This window comes from Mobula hypostoma, chromosome 4 (assembly GCF_963921235.1).
Source record: "Mobula hypostoma chromosome 4, sMobHyp1.1, whole genome shotgun sequence".
NCBI classification, from domain to species: domain Eukaryota; kingdom Metazoa; phylum Chordata; class Chondrichthyes; order Myliobatiformes; family Myliobatidae; genus Mobula; species Mobula hypostoma.
The window spans coordinates 69,864,031-69,877,969 of NC_086100.1; the positions used below are offsets into that span (position 1 = coordinate 69,864,031).

Here is a 13,939-nt window from a genome sequence, read left to right on the forward strand (position 1 = left end):
TCAGGGTGAGGGGGCACTCAGTCACATCCCCTCTATCTTCCACATCTCCACTCTCATGCTTACTCCCAGCCCGAGCATAGCTATGGTTTTCTTCTTCTCATGTTGCAACCATAGCCCCATATTCCACATATTATCAGAATCAGGTTTATTATCACTGATATTAAGTCAAGAAATGTGTTGTTTTGTGGCAGCAGCTCAATGTAAAATCATAAATTTACTTTAAATTATAAGATAAGTATGTAAAACAACTTCAGTGAGATTCTACTACCAGGCACCTCTCACACCCTGCCCACTTCTCATATTTCATGCGGACTATTTCATTTGCAAATCTCTGTCTAATCATGTATCTTCTCCAAGTGGTACCCTTCTCCCTTGTATTTTCCCATTCAACCACAGAAGGTGCAGTCCATGCCATTTCATCTCTTTCCTTCACATTCTCAAGACTTGTACAATCCTATTAAGTGAAGCACCCTTTCCCTTGCACATCTGCCAGTTTAGTGTATTGTGCTTGGTGTTCGTGATGTAGTGAAACTGAATGAAGGTCAGGAAACCACTTTGCTGAACATCTCAACTTGACTACCACAGTGATCCTGAGCTTCCAGTCACATGCTACTTTACTTTCCCTTCTGACTCTTACACTTTGACCCCGTGTACTCATCCAATGATGTCCAACATAAACATGAAGAACAACACTTCATCTTCCATCTAAGCACCTTGCAGCCACTGGGATTCAACATAGAATTTAAATATTACCATTACCCAGAAATTAGAAATGGTTGATTCTGATGTAACATCATTCTAATGTAACAGCTCAATTTTTCTCTCTCCACCAGCTGTTACCTGATCTTTGGGGTATTTCCAGAATTATCTTTCCTTTCAGACTTCCAGCAACTGTTGCATCTTCATCTCACAGAGTTTTTGTTTCTTTCTATTGATTTCATTCATATACTTGTATGTAAGACTCGTTGCATCTAGTGGCATGATCTTGGGGGTGGCGCCCCCTCCCCAACCAAACTTTAGCACTCTTGTTTGGGTGTATGCTGCATGTTGTGTCCTCTGTGTAACATCAGAACCCCGAAATAACATTCAGTCCACAATGTGCGATTAAACAATTAAGATTTGATATTTATGTATGTGGTTAGTAGAGAAACAAAAGAAAAGGAAAACAAATAAAAGGCGCCAATAATCTCATAAACATGTCCAGTGCATAAATGTTGGAGCTCATGAATTCCCTTTCACTGATCCTCCTTCGCTAGTCGGCCCCTGGGCTCCCGCCCCAACCCCAGGCCCAGCGGGTCCGGCCATCGTCTCCTCAAGCCAGCTCTTCTCTCTTCACCCTCCTTGCGCCTTCTCCCCGAAGCCCACGCAAACTAACAGCTTTCACACAGACAGAAAGAATAACATCTATCCCAATTGGTTAGCAAATGAATACAAGTCCCATTATCACTAATTATAGCCCAAACATACTGCTATAGAGAACCACCGTCTCAGCAGTTAACAGCCCAGAGAAGCCATTTTATTCACCTTAGCAGTAACATAAAAGAAGAAAACCTTGCATGTATTTGGCACCCTCCAGATCAACTATGATCTATAAGCATTTTTATCCCTCTCTTAGATGGCACTGAGAGCAGATGTGTCATCAGGACAACCTAGGTCTTCATCCTATCATGTACATTCCCTTAGATCTCTTCATCCTTTCCTCTTATTCCAACTTAAAACCCACTTGATTTATCACTTTTCCAGTTCTGATGAAGGATCATCGAGTGAAATTCTAACTCTGTTCTTCGCTCTAAAAATGCAGCTTGACTTACTGATATTGCATCATTTTCTGTTTTTACAATCAAATTGTTTGTTGATCTCCTGCAAAACAGAAAGTTGAAGTGTACATATGTGTTTTGACAGGAAATAAATCTGAAGTCTTTCTCCTTTGCAGATCTGCGACAAGGAATGGCACTATTACGTTATTAATGTTGAGTTTCCTGTAGTAACATTGTACGTGGATGGAGTGATTTATGACCCATACCTGGTGACAGATGACTGGCCCATCCACCCGTCACACATTGATATGCAGCTAACTGTTGGAGCTTGTTGGCAGGGTAAGGTCATTAACTGTGGAGAACAAGTAAATGTTGGGTAGATGCTTTGATTTCAAGAGAGATTCAATATGCTCACGTAGCTGTACCAGCTCACTTCAACACATATTTAGATACAAAACAGCTGTTTTCTAAAATAATTGAAATCATTCATTTCTCCTGTTTTTTTTAAATCACCATGGTCCATTGTGTTATATAATTCACTGTTCCTTTGGTACTATTATATTAAATGTATAATGATTATATAAGAACATTGACAAACAAAGGCTTCCTATTGTAACCATATCTTGATTAAGTTTTGGTTGCTTGAATCTCCCTGATTCTTATTATTTACAAAATATGCAACAGTATGCAAATGAAATTATGCTAATCAGAAGTGATATTCCTCTGTATGAAAAGTTGCATAATAATGGTACAGGTTGGCCAGCTGGTGGCATAGTGGCATCAGCACTGGACTTTGGGGCGGAAGGTCCCGAGTTCGAATCCAGCTGGCTCCTGTGCACGCTTTCCATCCATGCTGGGTTGAGCGTCGAGCTAGCAACTCGACCTCGTAAAAAAGAAATTGCCTGCTACAGAAACATCAACAGCAAAAAGTTGATGGCCTATGCTGTCTCTTGAGTTTAAAGGCAATTTAACTTTCTCCTCTCTGGTACAGGTTGAACCAGGTCCCAGCAACAACATCCAGCATCCTACTTAAGTGGTGAATGGTGATGCCTAGTTTAATTGATTCAAGAGTAAAATGTTGAAGATTCGGTAAATCTAAAATAAAAATAAAAGCCTGTTAACATTTAACAGGCCAAACAGCATTCATGAGGTGAACATAGTGACTGTTTCAGGTCCATAACCATTCTTCAGAACTTACATCCTGAACCATTTACCCCATGATCACATTTTTAGTTTAACCAGTTCTTCCCTCTACCCCGTTCAGGACTTTGACAATTTGTTGTCCCCTGAGCATGCTTTTACTGAGTTTAACAAGCTACTTCACCTCAAAATTCAATCCTGTTGTGCAGACTTTTAAACCAAAGAGCCCTAGCACATCATGTACTGAAGGAAACTGCTTCCTCAGAGAGCTGGAAGAAGCTAATATTGATCTGTTTCATTGGGCTATTTTGCCACCAGTTTCTGAATCTTTAGAAATTCTAGCCTTTTACCTTTATATTTTTACAGATAGGTGACAGATCCAAACCTGAAACATTTTTTTTCGATATAAGATTTACTGCCTGATTTAGCTATTTAATTTTTAATTAAATTGTATATAAATTGTAGATAAATTTTAACACTCTCCATTCCATTCTCTTTGAGATTACTTAAAAGTTTCAGAGAAGTAATTATCGAATTGTTTGGTGTATCTGTTTGAAAACAGCACTAAATGGAAACAAGTTAGGCATGTGTCAAATAGTGGATTTCTTGTAATTTTAAGTGTAAGAAAAATTCTAGGGAAATAATATTTTTGTTTCCCATTCTCTGCTAATACCAGTCATTGCCTTTAGCTGAATTCAAACAATTATTCAAATTCTAGAGTATTTTAATTATTTTGAGAGAAAAATAAAGATTATTTGGAATGAATAGATCGTATTGACTTATAAAGTCTGTTGCTCAAATTTTCAGGAAGTAGTATGCAAAGTTTTTGAAGCTTTACTTATACAGATTATGGCAGCCTATCAGCAGACAAATTTCAAAGTGTATAATTTATACATTTTTGATCATAATTCTGTTTTGTATCTTTGAATCACTTTAAAATGGATATCCAGATATCATTGTCTGACTGGTATTTTATTTTTCTCCAGATGAATTAAACAGTGTTGTATTTTAAATAGACTGGACAATGATCAGACTATTGACTAGTACTTTCAAATATTGTGGGATTCCATCCATGTTTAATTTATGATTATTTTCCCCCAAAAAATGTCCTATTTATATATCCGTGCTCTATTCGGGAAGGTTGCCATATGTTTTTATTTTGTTTTATTGTTGGCCATATTTATTGCATATCCTTTCACACCATCACTTTTGTGTTAAGGGTATTTAAATATCATATGAGACAGCGCTACTGGAATGACAGAATCCAGCTACAGTGTTCATTTTAGACCTTCATTTTTAGGATCATTTAAATCAGTAGAGTAGACTTCACAAATTATGCTTCAGCCTGCTTTGGGGGCTAATTGATTGAACTTTTATTCGGTGTAAAGATTTCATGTTTTCTTATTTACACTTTAACTAATTGGTTGAATGATTAATGTAAATGAAGGAAAGTGTTGCCATAGTAACAGATAGTTAATCAGCAATAGAGATCAATTCTAATAGCTGTTGGATTGTAAAGAAGCCATTTTTGAAGGAAACATTCAAGATCTGCTGAATTTTAGATAACGTACAGCTTCAGTTATGGAGGGAGGATATTACGAGCATATTATTTTTATTCCACTGTGCATAACTACATGCTGAAATTTGGAGTAGAACTTTAGGGCTATAATTAAATTAAGAGTTTTATGTTTAACCTTTGGGATTATTAAAGATTTACCAGGTGGAGTGCATATACACTCCAGCTAACAATAAGCAAAGGCTTGTTCCTGGGTTAAGTCTTGAAATGTTAAATCTGAAAACAGTATCATGTCAAACCCCAACCCATCCCTGCATCTCCTTCCAGCCAAAATTAAAATGACCCTAGTGCAGAAATGGTGCAGATGAAGAAGCCTTTAAAATATTATAACATATAATTATGTACAATTACAGCCTTCAGAAATATCTACCAGGGCTATAAAATGTAGAAAGAGAAATAGATTAGAATAATAGGGTCAGTCAACATGCAGACAGGCCCGTTGGCCCTCTGGAACTATAGAGATCGTTGAGCACCCTTTTACTGTAATCCCAGGTTTAGTCTCCCTTTTGTTATCAGCTCCCTTTTGTTTCTACAATTACACTCAATAGGGGCAATTTACAGCAGCAAATTAACCTACCCAACTGCATGTCTTTGGGATGTAGGAGATCAAGAGAAAACCCACTAAGTCACAGAAAGACTTCGAAAACTCAACACAGAGAGCAGGAGAGGTTAAGAATAAACCCAGGTCACAGGAGCTGAGAGACAGTGACTCTGCTACCTGGACCACTCTGTTATTCACACTCCACTCATTATTTGGGCATCCGTTATAACTGGATGTGTAGTACCATTACTGAAGTGACCTCTTGATTGTGCACCACTGTGGGTGTTTTTGGCATTCACCTCTTTGCTCTTAGGTTAAGGAGGGATAAAAAATGAAAAATCACCAAGCTCCTCTTTGTGATTACTTTGTTTATGGATGAGGTAATAAGGGGACTGTGGGAGAAATTGTGACTGGAGAGCATGGTCATACCACTTGGACAAGAAATGGAGGAATGGTATCCCTTATGAAACTAACAAATAATTGAGTAGGAAAATGGGTGAAGATATTCCAATGTAGAACAATCAGAAGCTACGTACCTTCGGAAGGGTGAAGTTAATTAAATATAATTTACGTAAGGCATTAACTTTGATCTCCATTTTACCTGATGAACATAAATCAAGCAAGCAATCTCTGTGGTTCAACAGCTCACTTATGGCAAGAGAGAATCCTAATAAACAATAAAAATAGCAATAATTAACATAACAATTTCATAAATTTAACCAAATAATGAGTATAAAATTCATAGAAGTTCAACAAAAATATGGAAAAATATCCACATTCATCATCTTTCTAAACCTCACTGGCTGATTTTTCTGGGGTATTGATTGTTAAGTAATTAAAGAAATGTCACACGTGTGCAGGAATATCGAATTTACAAACAATTCAGTCAAGAGTCAATTACTACATGAAACTTCTTCAAATAATGAATTTGTTATGTCTCTCTATTACTGTCACAAATCACCAATGCTCTTAAGTCATCTAAGTTGAGAATTTTTTCCATTAGATGCTATCGTATTTATTAGAAATATTGGGTCACCTGAGGGGGGCATGAATTCCATAACCACTTAACTCTGATTCAATCAGTTTGCTGTTTGCAGAATTCTGTTTGATTGCTGGTGTCTGCTATGGTGAGCCGCCACTGCAGCTAAAAATCCCTGCAAACAGATGTTATTGAACACAAATTATATTTAAGGGTTGTTTTAATCATACAGCTACAGAACTGGTTGAAATAAGTATGTGCATTTTTGTACAAACATTAACAGTATCAGTTAATGTTTTATTCTCACAGTATTACATTTAGCAAAACATTGGTTCTGCTCACTTTAATATCTGTCATAGTAAGATCTGACATTTGTAACAAGCTGTTAGCGGGAAAAAAAACAAATATAATTTGCAACTTTATGAGTATTTCTGAATTCTCCCAATACAGTGAAGTGACACAGAGATTTATGCAGTCTGTAATCTATGTAACACACTCATCTTGACATAATATTATTTCAGGCGAACATTTGACAGTGCTCTAAAACTAGATGCCCAACCAGGGAGAAAAGAATAGAAAATAAATCTCGGAGGTCCATCAACAAAATAGAGAATGCTAAGTAATGTGCGTCATGAAGTGATGAGCACAGCTGGAATAAGGTCAATAATGCTAATATGTCGGCAGGCTTGCAACTTTGTAATGATTTCTCATTGAGCACAAGGATTTGGAAATCTACTCTTGGGAGTATATTTTCAAGAGTATGTTGAGGTGCGGGTGATTAGATTAACAGGCCATAGTTGAAGAGTGGATAAGGAGCAACTTGCATTGTCAGTTCTACAGTTGATAAATCAATGAAAACATAAGATATTTATAATTCTCAATCACTTTACTAGGAGAGGGCACAAGTTCATTTTGAATGAGGGACAAGTCCTATGAGTGTAATGCACACTTGAGGTTCAAGATGTCATCTATGATAGAAGAGACCTTACAACAGAAAAAAACACACATGCAAAAGAGTTTCATCCCCAAATTCCTGCTATTGTAGAGCAGAGACGGTGATGGAAAGGTTTTAGGAGCAGATTAGAAGAGGAACGGAGAGGAATGCAAGGTAGGGATGTTTTCAGGGAGCAAGGATTGAAGATGGAATGGGAAAATTGAACATTGAAGGTGAACAGTGACCATTTGAGTAGGGAACAGGAAATCATAGGGGTGGTCCTAATTAGGTCAGCAGGAAGTCGATGTGGGAATTTGGAGACAGCTATTTACAATGAAAAGTTAAAGAAGGTGGATGGAAAACCTACATGGGAAAAGATGGATGCCTCAGACTCCATACAGTGCTCAAGGTTAAGGACGGGCACTTTAACTATCCAAAAGAAGACTAAAGCTTGCTTCAGAGTTTGAGGTCTGTACTAATTGTGGGCCTCATTAGATCATACAAATGCTGTCTGTTGGTACTGCACTTGCTCACTGGCACATCATAAGTAGATAACCAGACTAGAAGTTTATAGGAAGGTTTCTGGAGCACAACATGGATTTTTGATCAAATCCTTATTTTTAACATATAAGAGTATTGTGCAACATAACAGAACTTCCTAAGATGAACAATGGAGCATATAGAATTCATAGGGAACTGATTATCCCTGGTTTTTGGAAAGTGAGTCAGAAAAGTGGAATTATGCGATGAGAATAGAGTACTGAATGGTACTGCAGTATCGGGGAAGCTAGGAAGGGAAGTTGTAAATAGACTTGTTTGACAGTTAGTAGTTACTACATTGCCATATTAATTTGACTGGACACAAAGGTAACATGTCAAAGGCAATAGGTCACTACTGAGGCCAAACACTGGCAAATTGGACTAGTTTGGATGACCATCTTGGTCGGCATGAACCTGTAAGTCGAAGGGTCTGTTTTTGTGCTGAATCGCTCTATAGGGTCACTCCGTAGCATCAATTATTTGGATCTGTGATTTATAATGGCCACTGAGTCACTCATGCATATCTGTGGCACGCCAGTGGCTTCAAACACATCACTTGTAGATGGTGCATGTCAGCTGTGAATAAGTAACAGAGCCAGTGCCTCACAGCGCCTGAAACCGTGATTCCGGTCTGACTCCTGTTGCTGTCAGTGTGGAGTTTGGACATTTTAGCGGTCAGGAAACAGCAGAAGATAACACTTTCTATCTTTCATCCAAAAATATATTCTTTACTGACACCTAACATCGTGCTAATGTGTAAAGGATCTCTCAAGATTTAAAATTCAAGGTTGTTTATTGTCGTTCTTCAGTGCACAAGTGTATAGGAGAAATAAATGAGTGCTACTCTGGATCCAATAAAACATAAAAATGCACAATAAGCATAAAGAACACAATAAAGAAAGCAAAAATACAATAAATAACTTAATTGAAGTCTCTTGCAATTATGAATAAACTATCCGGGTGCTTTTTTTGTAGCGAGCTGATGATACTATAAAGTTCTGCAGTGCAACCTTTTTCCACTCAATGGGCCAAATTACTAAAATTAAAAACAAAAATTGCTGGAAAAACTTGACATCAGTGGGGAGAGAAATAGGTCATGTTTCAGGCCCGTGACCTTTCGTATGAACATTTGCTTAGCCATGTGAGATAAAATAACAAATAGCTTATTCCAGCTAATGACCTTTAACAAAGCAGTAGATCATCTTGTAGCCATTTGAAATGAGCTGTGAAATGTGACACCAGCAAAGCAGTCTGGTTGTTTCAAGACACATCCTTCCAAATTCAAACAAAGTTCAAAGTAAATTTATTATCACTTACCACCCTGAGATTCATTTCCTTGTTGGCATATTCAATAAATCCATAGAATAGTAACTAAACAGAATCAATAAAAGATTGCCCAACTTGGGCATTCAACCAGAATGCCAAAGACACCAAATTGCAAATACAAAACAAAGAAACAACAACAATAAATAAATAAGCAATAAATATTGAGAACATGAGATGAAATGTCCTTGAAAGCGAGTGCAATGGTTGTGGGAATATTTCAATGATGGGGCAAGTGAAGTTGAGTGAAGTTATGCCCTGATGGTTGTGGAGTAGGAACTGTTCCTGAACCTGGTGGTGTGACTCCTGAGGCTTCTGTACCTTCTTCCTGATGGCAGCAGCAAAAAAGTCCCTGATGATGGACAGCTTTCCTACGACAGTGTTTCATGTAGATGTGCTCAGTGGCTGGGAGGACTTTACCTGTGATGGACTGGGGCGTATCCACTACTTTTTGTAGGATTTTTCATTCAAGGGTATTAGTGTTACCCAATATACTCTGCATCAATCAACAGAAGTTTGTCAAAGTTTTAGATGTCATGCCAAATGTCCGCAAACTCCTAAGGAAGTAGAGGTGCTGCCATGCTTTCTTTGTAATTATCTTATAGTGCATGCTGGGTCAATGGCAGGTTCTTGAATTCTTGCTGCCCATTGTGGCAATTTAAATTTGAATCTGTGCAAATGTTTTGTTTGTTAAAGGACACCCCTTGCACATAACTGAATTACAGAAAAAATACCTGCTAGGGAACAAAAAAAAGCAAAAATCAGGAATGCAGTAGTACTTTTGTTTGCCCTGGAAGTTCTCAGGTTGTTATTACAGCTGTGGCAAGAATAGTTGTTCCAAGGGAGCTGGGATTAATGAACCAATTTTAAACTAGACGACAAATTGGCTGCATACTTCTGGCCAGCAGTAGCAATTAATCGAAGTATTTCAGCTAGGGATCCAGTCACCACTGAAGTCCCTCAGGAATCTGTTGCGTCTGTCTTGAATAAAGATATTAAATGAGTAGTTTTAAAGATGGCTGTTGAAAGTGACATGACTCAGGGTGTGAGAAATGTAGAAACCAAGAAGTGCAGGCTAATTATACAATGCAGGTATAATGGTTATTGAGATATGATAGATGCCCTTTAGGATGGATAAATACAAAGTACTGACATTTCCAATTGCATACTTACAGGCAGATGGATGCCATCCATGGTAACCAACTTGCCGAGAGAAAATCTTGTCAGCTCATCATGTCTGTGCTGACTTTGATAAAGCTATCCAATTAATTATGCTGCCTGCTCCTGCTCAGATTATTTTTTTCTTTTTTCAGATATCTATTCAGTTCATTTCTGCTTGCACCAAACTTTCAGGCAATGGATAAGCATGAGCATCACCAGAGTGAAGGTTTCATTCTGTTCTTCCAAAAAGAATGACTTTTCTAAGGAACTATTTCACTGCAAGTTATGTCTTAAGACTTCAAGGTTTCTTTATTACTTTTGATGCTAAACAAAGCATTCTGCAAGTTAGAGGAAGTTTCACAGCATAGGTCTACTGTAAGGGGCCTGAAAGACTCCTTTGCATGTTCTTTTATTTCATACAGTTCAGGACCTTTCTTATCCATGTAACTCCACATTGTAATACTAAAAATTTCAAAATTCCCAAATTTAGAAATACCGTAAATCGTATTACTGATGACTTGGAACCCTGATAATTTGGCATCTGACTTATCGATTAATACTTATTGTGCTCTGTTTTCACTCACTGGGGCTCCAATTCATACATTCCCATCCACTCACCGTGGCCCCATGTTTTCTTTGACTCCCCTGAGCCCCAGTTCCCTCTTTCCATTTCCATTTACCAGGACCACAATTCCCACATTCCTGTTCAATTCATCCAGATCCTGATTTCCATGATCGCCTTTGTCTCATCTAGGTCCCAGATCCCACATTCCCTTTGAACTCATTGGAGCCCCAGTTCACCTAGGTTTCAATTTTTGCATTCCCATAAATTATCTAGTTCACTGGAAAATTTATTAAACTGCTGTGTAATATCTTAAAATTAATTAAAAGTTTGTGGGATATTAATAGAATTAACATCCAATAGTAAATAGTCCAGTAAATCTTGTCGGCGAAAGTCCTGAGCCAAGTTGTATTGTAGATAGTTCACAATATTTTGAATTCTGACGCCATCTAGTGTTAGTAAGTAGTGATGTGCAGATTTTGTTCAGTGAATTCTAAGTAGACAAGTTTGCAAATTAAGAAAAACATTTATGATTTATAGCATTAAAAGCATTTAATTTTTCAATGTTTTTTTGTTTCAAAGTTGCATCTTTAATGATTATATAGCACCGAAAAAGATTTAAAGAGTACAGGGTACAAGTACTTGTCTTAGTCTTACCATCGCTGCCTTTTCAAAATCAGAATCAGGTTTAATATCTCTGGCATATTTCGTGAGGTGTGTTGTTTTATGGCTCAATACAGTGCAACACATAATAAATACTATAAAGAAAATTAAGAATAAAAATAAAATTTAAATTAAATAAATAGTGCAAAAATAGAGCAAAAAAAAGAAAAAAATAGTGAGATAGTGTACATGATTTCATTCTCCATTCAGAAATCTGATGGAAAAAGGGAAGAAGTGTTTCCTAAAATGTTTGGTATATGTATTAAGGCTTTTATAACTTCTACTTGAAAATAACAATGAGAAGAGGGCATGTCCTGGGTGATAGGCTCCTTAACGATGAATGCCAACCGTTTTGAGGCATTGCCTTTGGAAGATGAACTCCATGCTGCTGGTGAACTTTGCAACTTTCTAAAGCTTTTTACAATCTTGTGCGGTGGCCCCTCCATATCAAAGAGTGATGCAGCCCGTTAGAATGCTTGCCAGGGTACCCCTGTAAAAATTGGCGAGAGTGTTTGGTGACATACCAAGTCTCCTCAAGTAACTAATGAAATATAGCCATTGTCATGCTTTCTTTGTAATTGCGTCAACATTTTGGGCCCAGCATAGATCTTCAGCGATGTTAACACCCAGTAACTTGAAACTGCTCACCCTTTTCACTGCTAATCCCTTGGAGAGGACTGATTTGTGTTCCCTTGACTTCCCCTTCCTGAAGCCCATAATCAATTCCGTGGTCTTACTGACATTAAGAGCAAGGTTGTTGTTGCAACGCTTCTCAATCAGCTGAACTACCTCACTCCTGTTTGTCTCCTCATCACCATTTGAAATTCATCTAACATTCATCAAATTTATAGATAGTGTTTGAGTTGTGTCTAGTCACACAGTTGCGGACGTAGAGAGAGTAGAGCAGTGGGTTAAGTCCACATCTTTGAGATGCGTCAGTGTTGCTTGTCAGCAAGGAGATGTTATTTCCAATCCGGACTGACTGTGGGCTCCTGATAGGAAGTCAAAGATCCAGATGCCAATGTTGGTACAGAGGTCTAGGCTTTGGACCTTGTTGATTAGTATTGAGGGCATGATGTGGTTGAATGCTGAGCTGGAATAAAAAACAGCAGCCTGATATAGGTGTTGCTGTTGTCCAGATGACCCAAGGCTGAATGGATAGCCAGTGAGTGTCCATTCACTGTATACCTATTGTGACAATGGGCAAATAGTAGGGGATCCAGGACCTTGCTCAGGCAGGAGTTGATTCTGGCCATGAACAAACTCTCAAAGCACTTCACCACAGTAGATGTGAGTGCAACTGGGCAATAGATGTTGAGGCAGCTCATTCTCCTCTTCTTGGCACTGGTATGATTGTCACCATTTTGAAGCAGGTGGGAAGCTCAGTAAGAGATTGAAGATGTCTTTGAAAACTCCCGTCAGTTGGTTGGCACAGGTTTTCAGAACCCTGCCAGGTACACCAACAGGGCCTGACACCTTGTGAGGGTTCACCCTCTTAAAAGAGGTTCAGGTGTCAGTCTCCGAAACAGAGATCACAGGGTCACCAGAGCTGCAGGGATTCACACAGGGGTAGTTTTATTCTCCCTTTCAAAGCATGCATAAAAGGCATTGAGTTCATCTGGGAGTGAAACATCACTGCCGTTCACGATGCTAGGTTTTGCCTTGCAGAAAGTAGTGGCCTGCAAACTCTGGCAGAGAACTGACGATTCAGTCTCTGACTTCAATTGGAATTGTTTTCTTGCTCTTAAACTAGCTTTACTTAAGTCATACCTGGATTTTGTGGATAGTTCAGGATCACCAGTCTTGAGTACCATAGATCTAGCCCACAGCAGACTATGAATCTCCTGATTCATCCACAACCTTTGATTTGAATATGTCCAGTATGTTCTTAAAGGTACACCCCCGTCCACACAGGTCTTGATGAAGTCAGTGAAAACTGTGACATATTCATTCCGATTCAGATATAAATCCCAGAATACTGTCCAGTCCATTGACTGAAAGCTCTTCTGCCTCCTTTGACTTTGCCTTCTTGGTCCTCACCACTGGTGCTGCAGTCTTTAGTCTCTGCATGTACGCCAGGAGCAGAGATGCAGTCAGGTGATCGGACTTCCCAAAGTGCAGGTGTAGGATGGCATTCTTGATGGTGGCATAGTAGTGGTGAAGTATGTTGATCCCTTTGGCTCCACAGGTGATATGTTGGTTGTAGTTGGTCAGAGACTTCTTCAAGCTGACCTGGTTAAAAATCCCTGCAATAATAGGGAAAACATCAGGTTTCACTGTTTTCTGTCTGCTGATCGCAGTGCTCAGCTCCTCCAGTGTCTACCTAATGTTGGCCAGGGGTGGAATGTACACTGCTACCGCAGTAGTAGTGGAAAACTCTCTCAGTAGATGACATGGATGACACTTGACCACGAAGTACTGCAGCTCAGGTAAGCAGGACTGCGACAGAACCACCATGACTGTGCACCACGATGAGTTAATCACGAAGCATACTTCGCCATTAAATAACTTAGCTGTCCTGTCTTTGCAGTGGATGACAAAACACTCAGGCTGCCACACTGCATCCGAACTGGTGGGGGTGAGCCTTGTTTCCATGCAGCAGAGTACATAGCAGTCCCTGATGTCCCTCTGGTACTACAATCTTGCTCTGATTGATCTGGTTTTCTAGTTTTGTTAACAAGGACTGTTCATTCACCAGTGGGATAGTGGGGAATGAGGGATCTCAGGGCTCTGCATTTTAATCATTCTTGCAGACCAGCACGC

At 38.8% G+C, this 13,939-nt stretch overlaps 1 protein-coding gene across 2 annotated transcripts in view; it reads left to right on the plus strand.

Moving 5' to 3' along the window:
* Window positions 1-13,939, plus strand: part of clstn2a (calsyntenin 2a) — a 572,678-nt gene that overhangs the window by 504,231 nt on the left and 54,508 nt on the right. For both annotated transcript variants that reach the window (XM_063045919.1, XM_063045920.1), the window contains one exon: window positions 1,934-2,096. In XM_063045919.1, coding sequence (XP_062901989.1) covers window positions 1,934-2,096 — 163 coding nt within the window. The remainder of the gene's footprint in view (window positions 1-1,933; window positions 2,097-13,939) is intronic.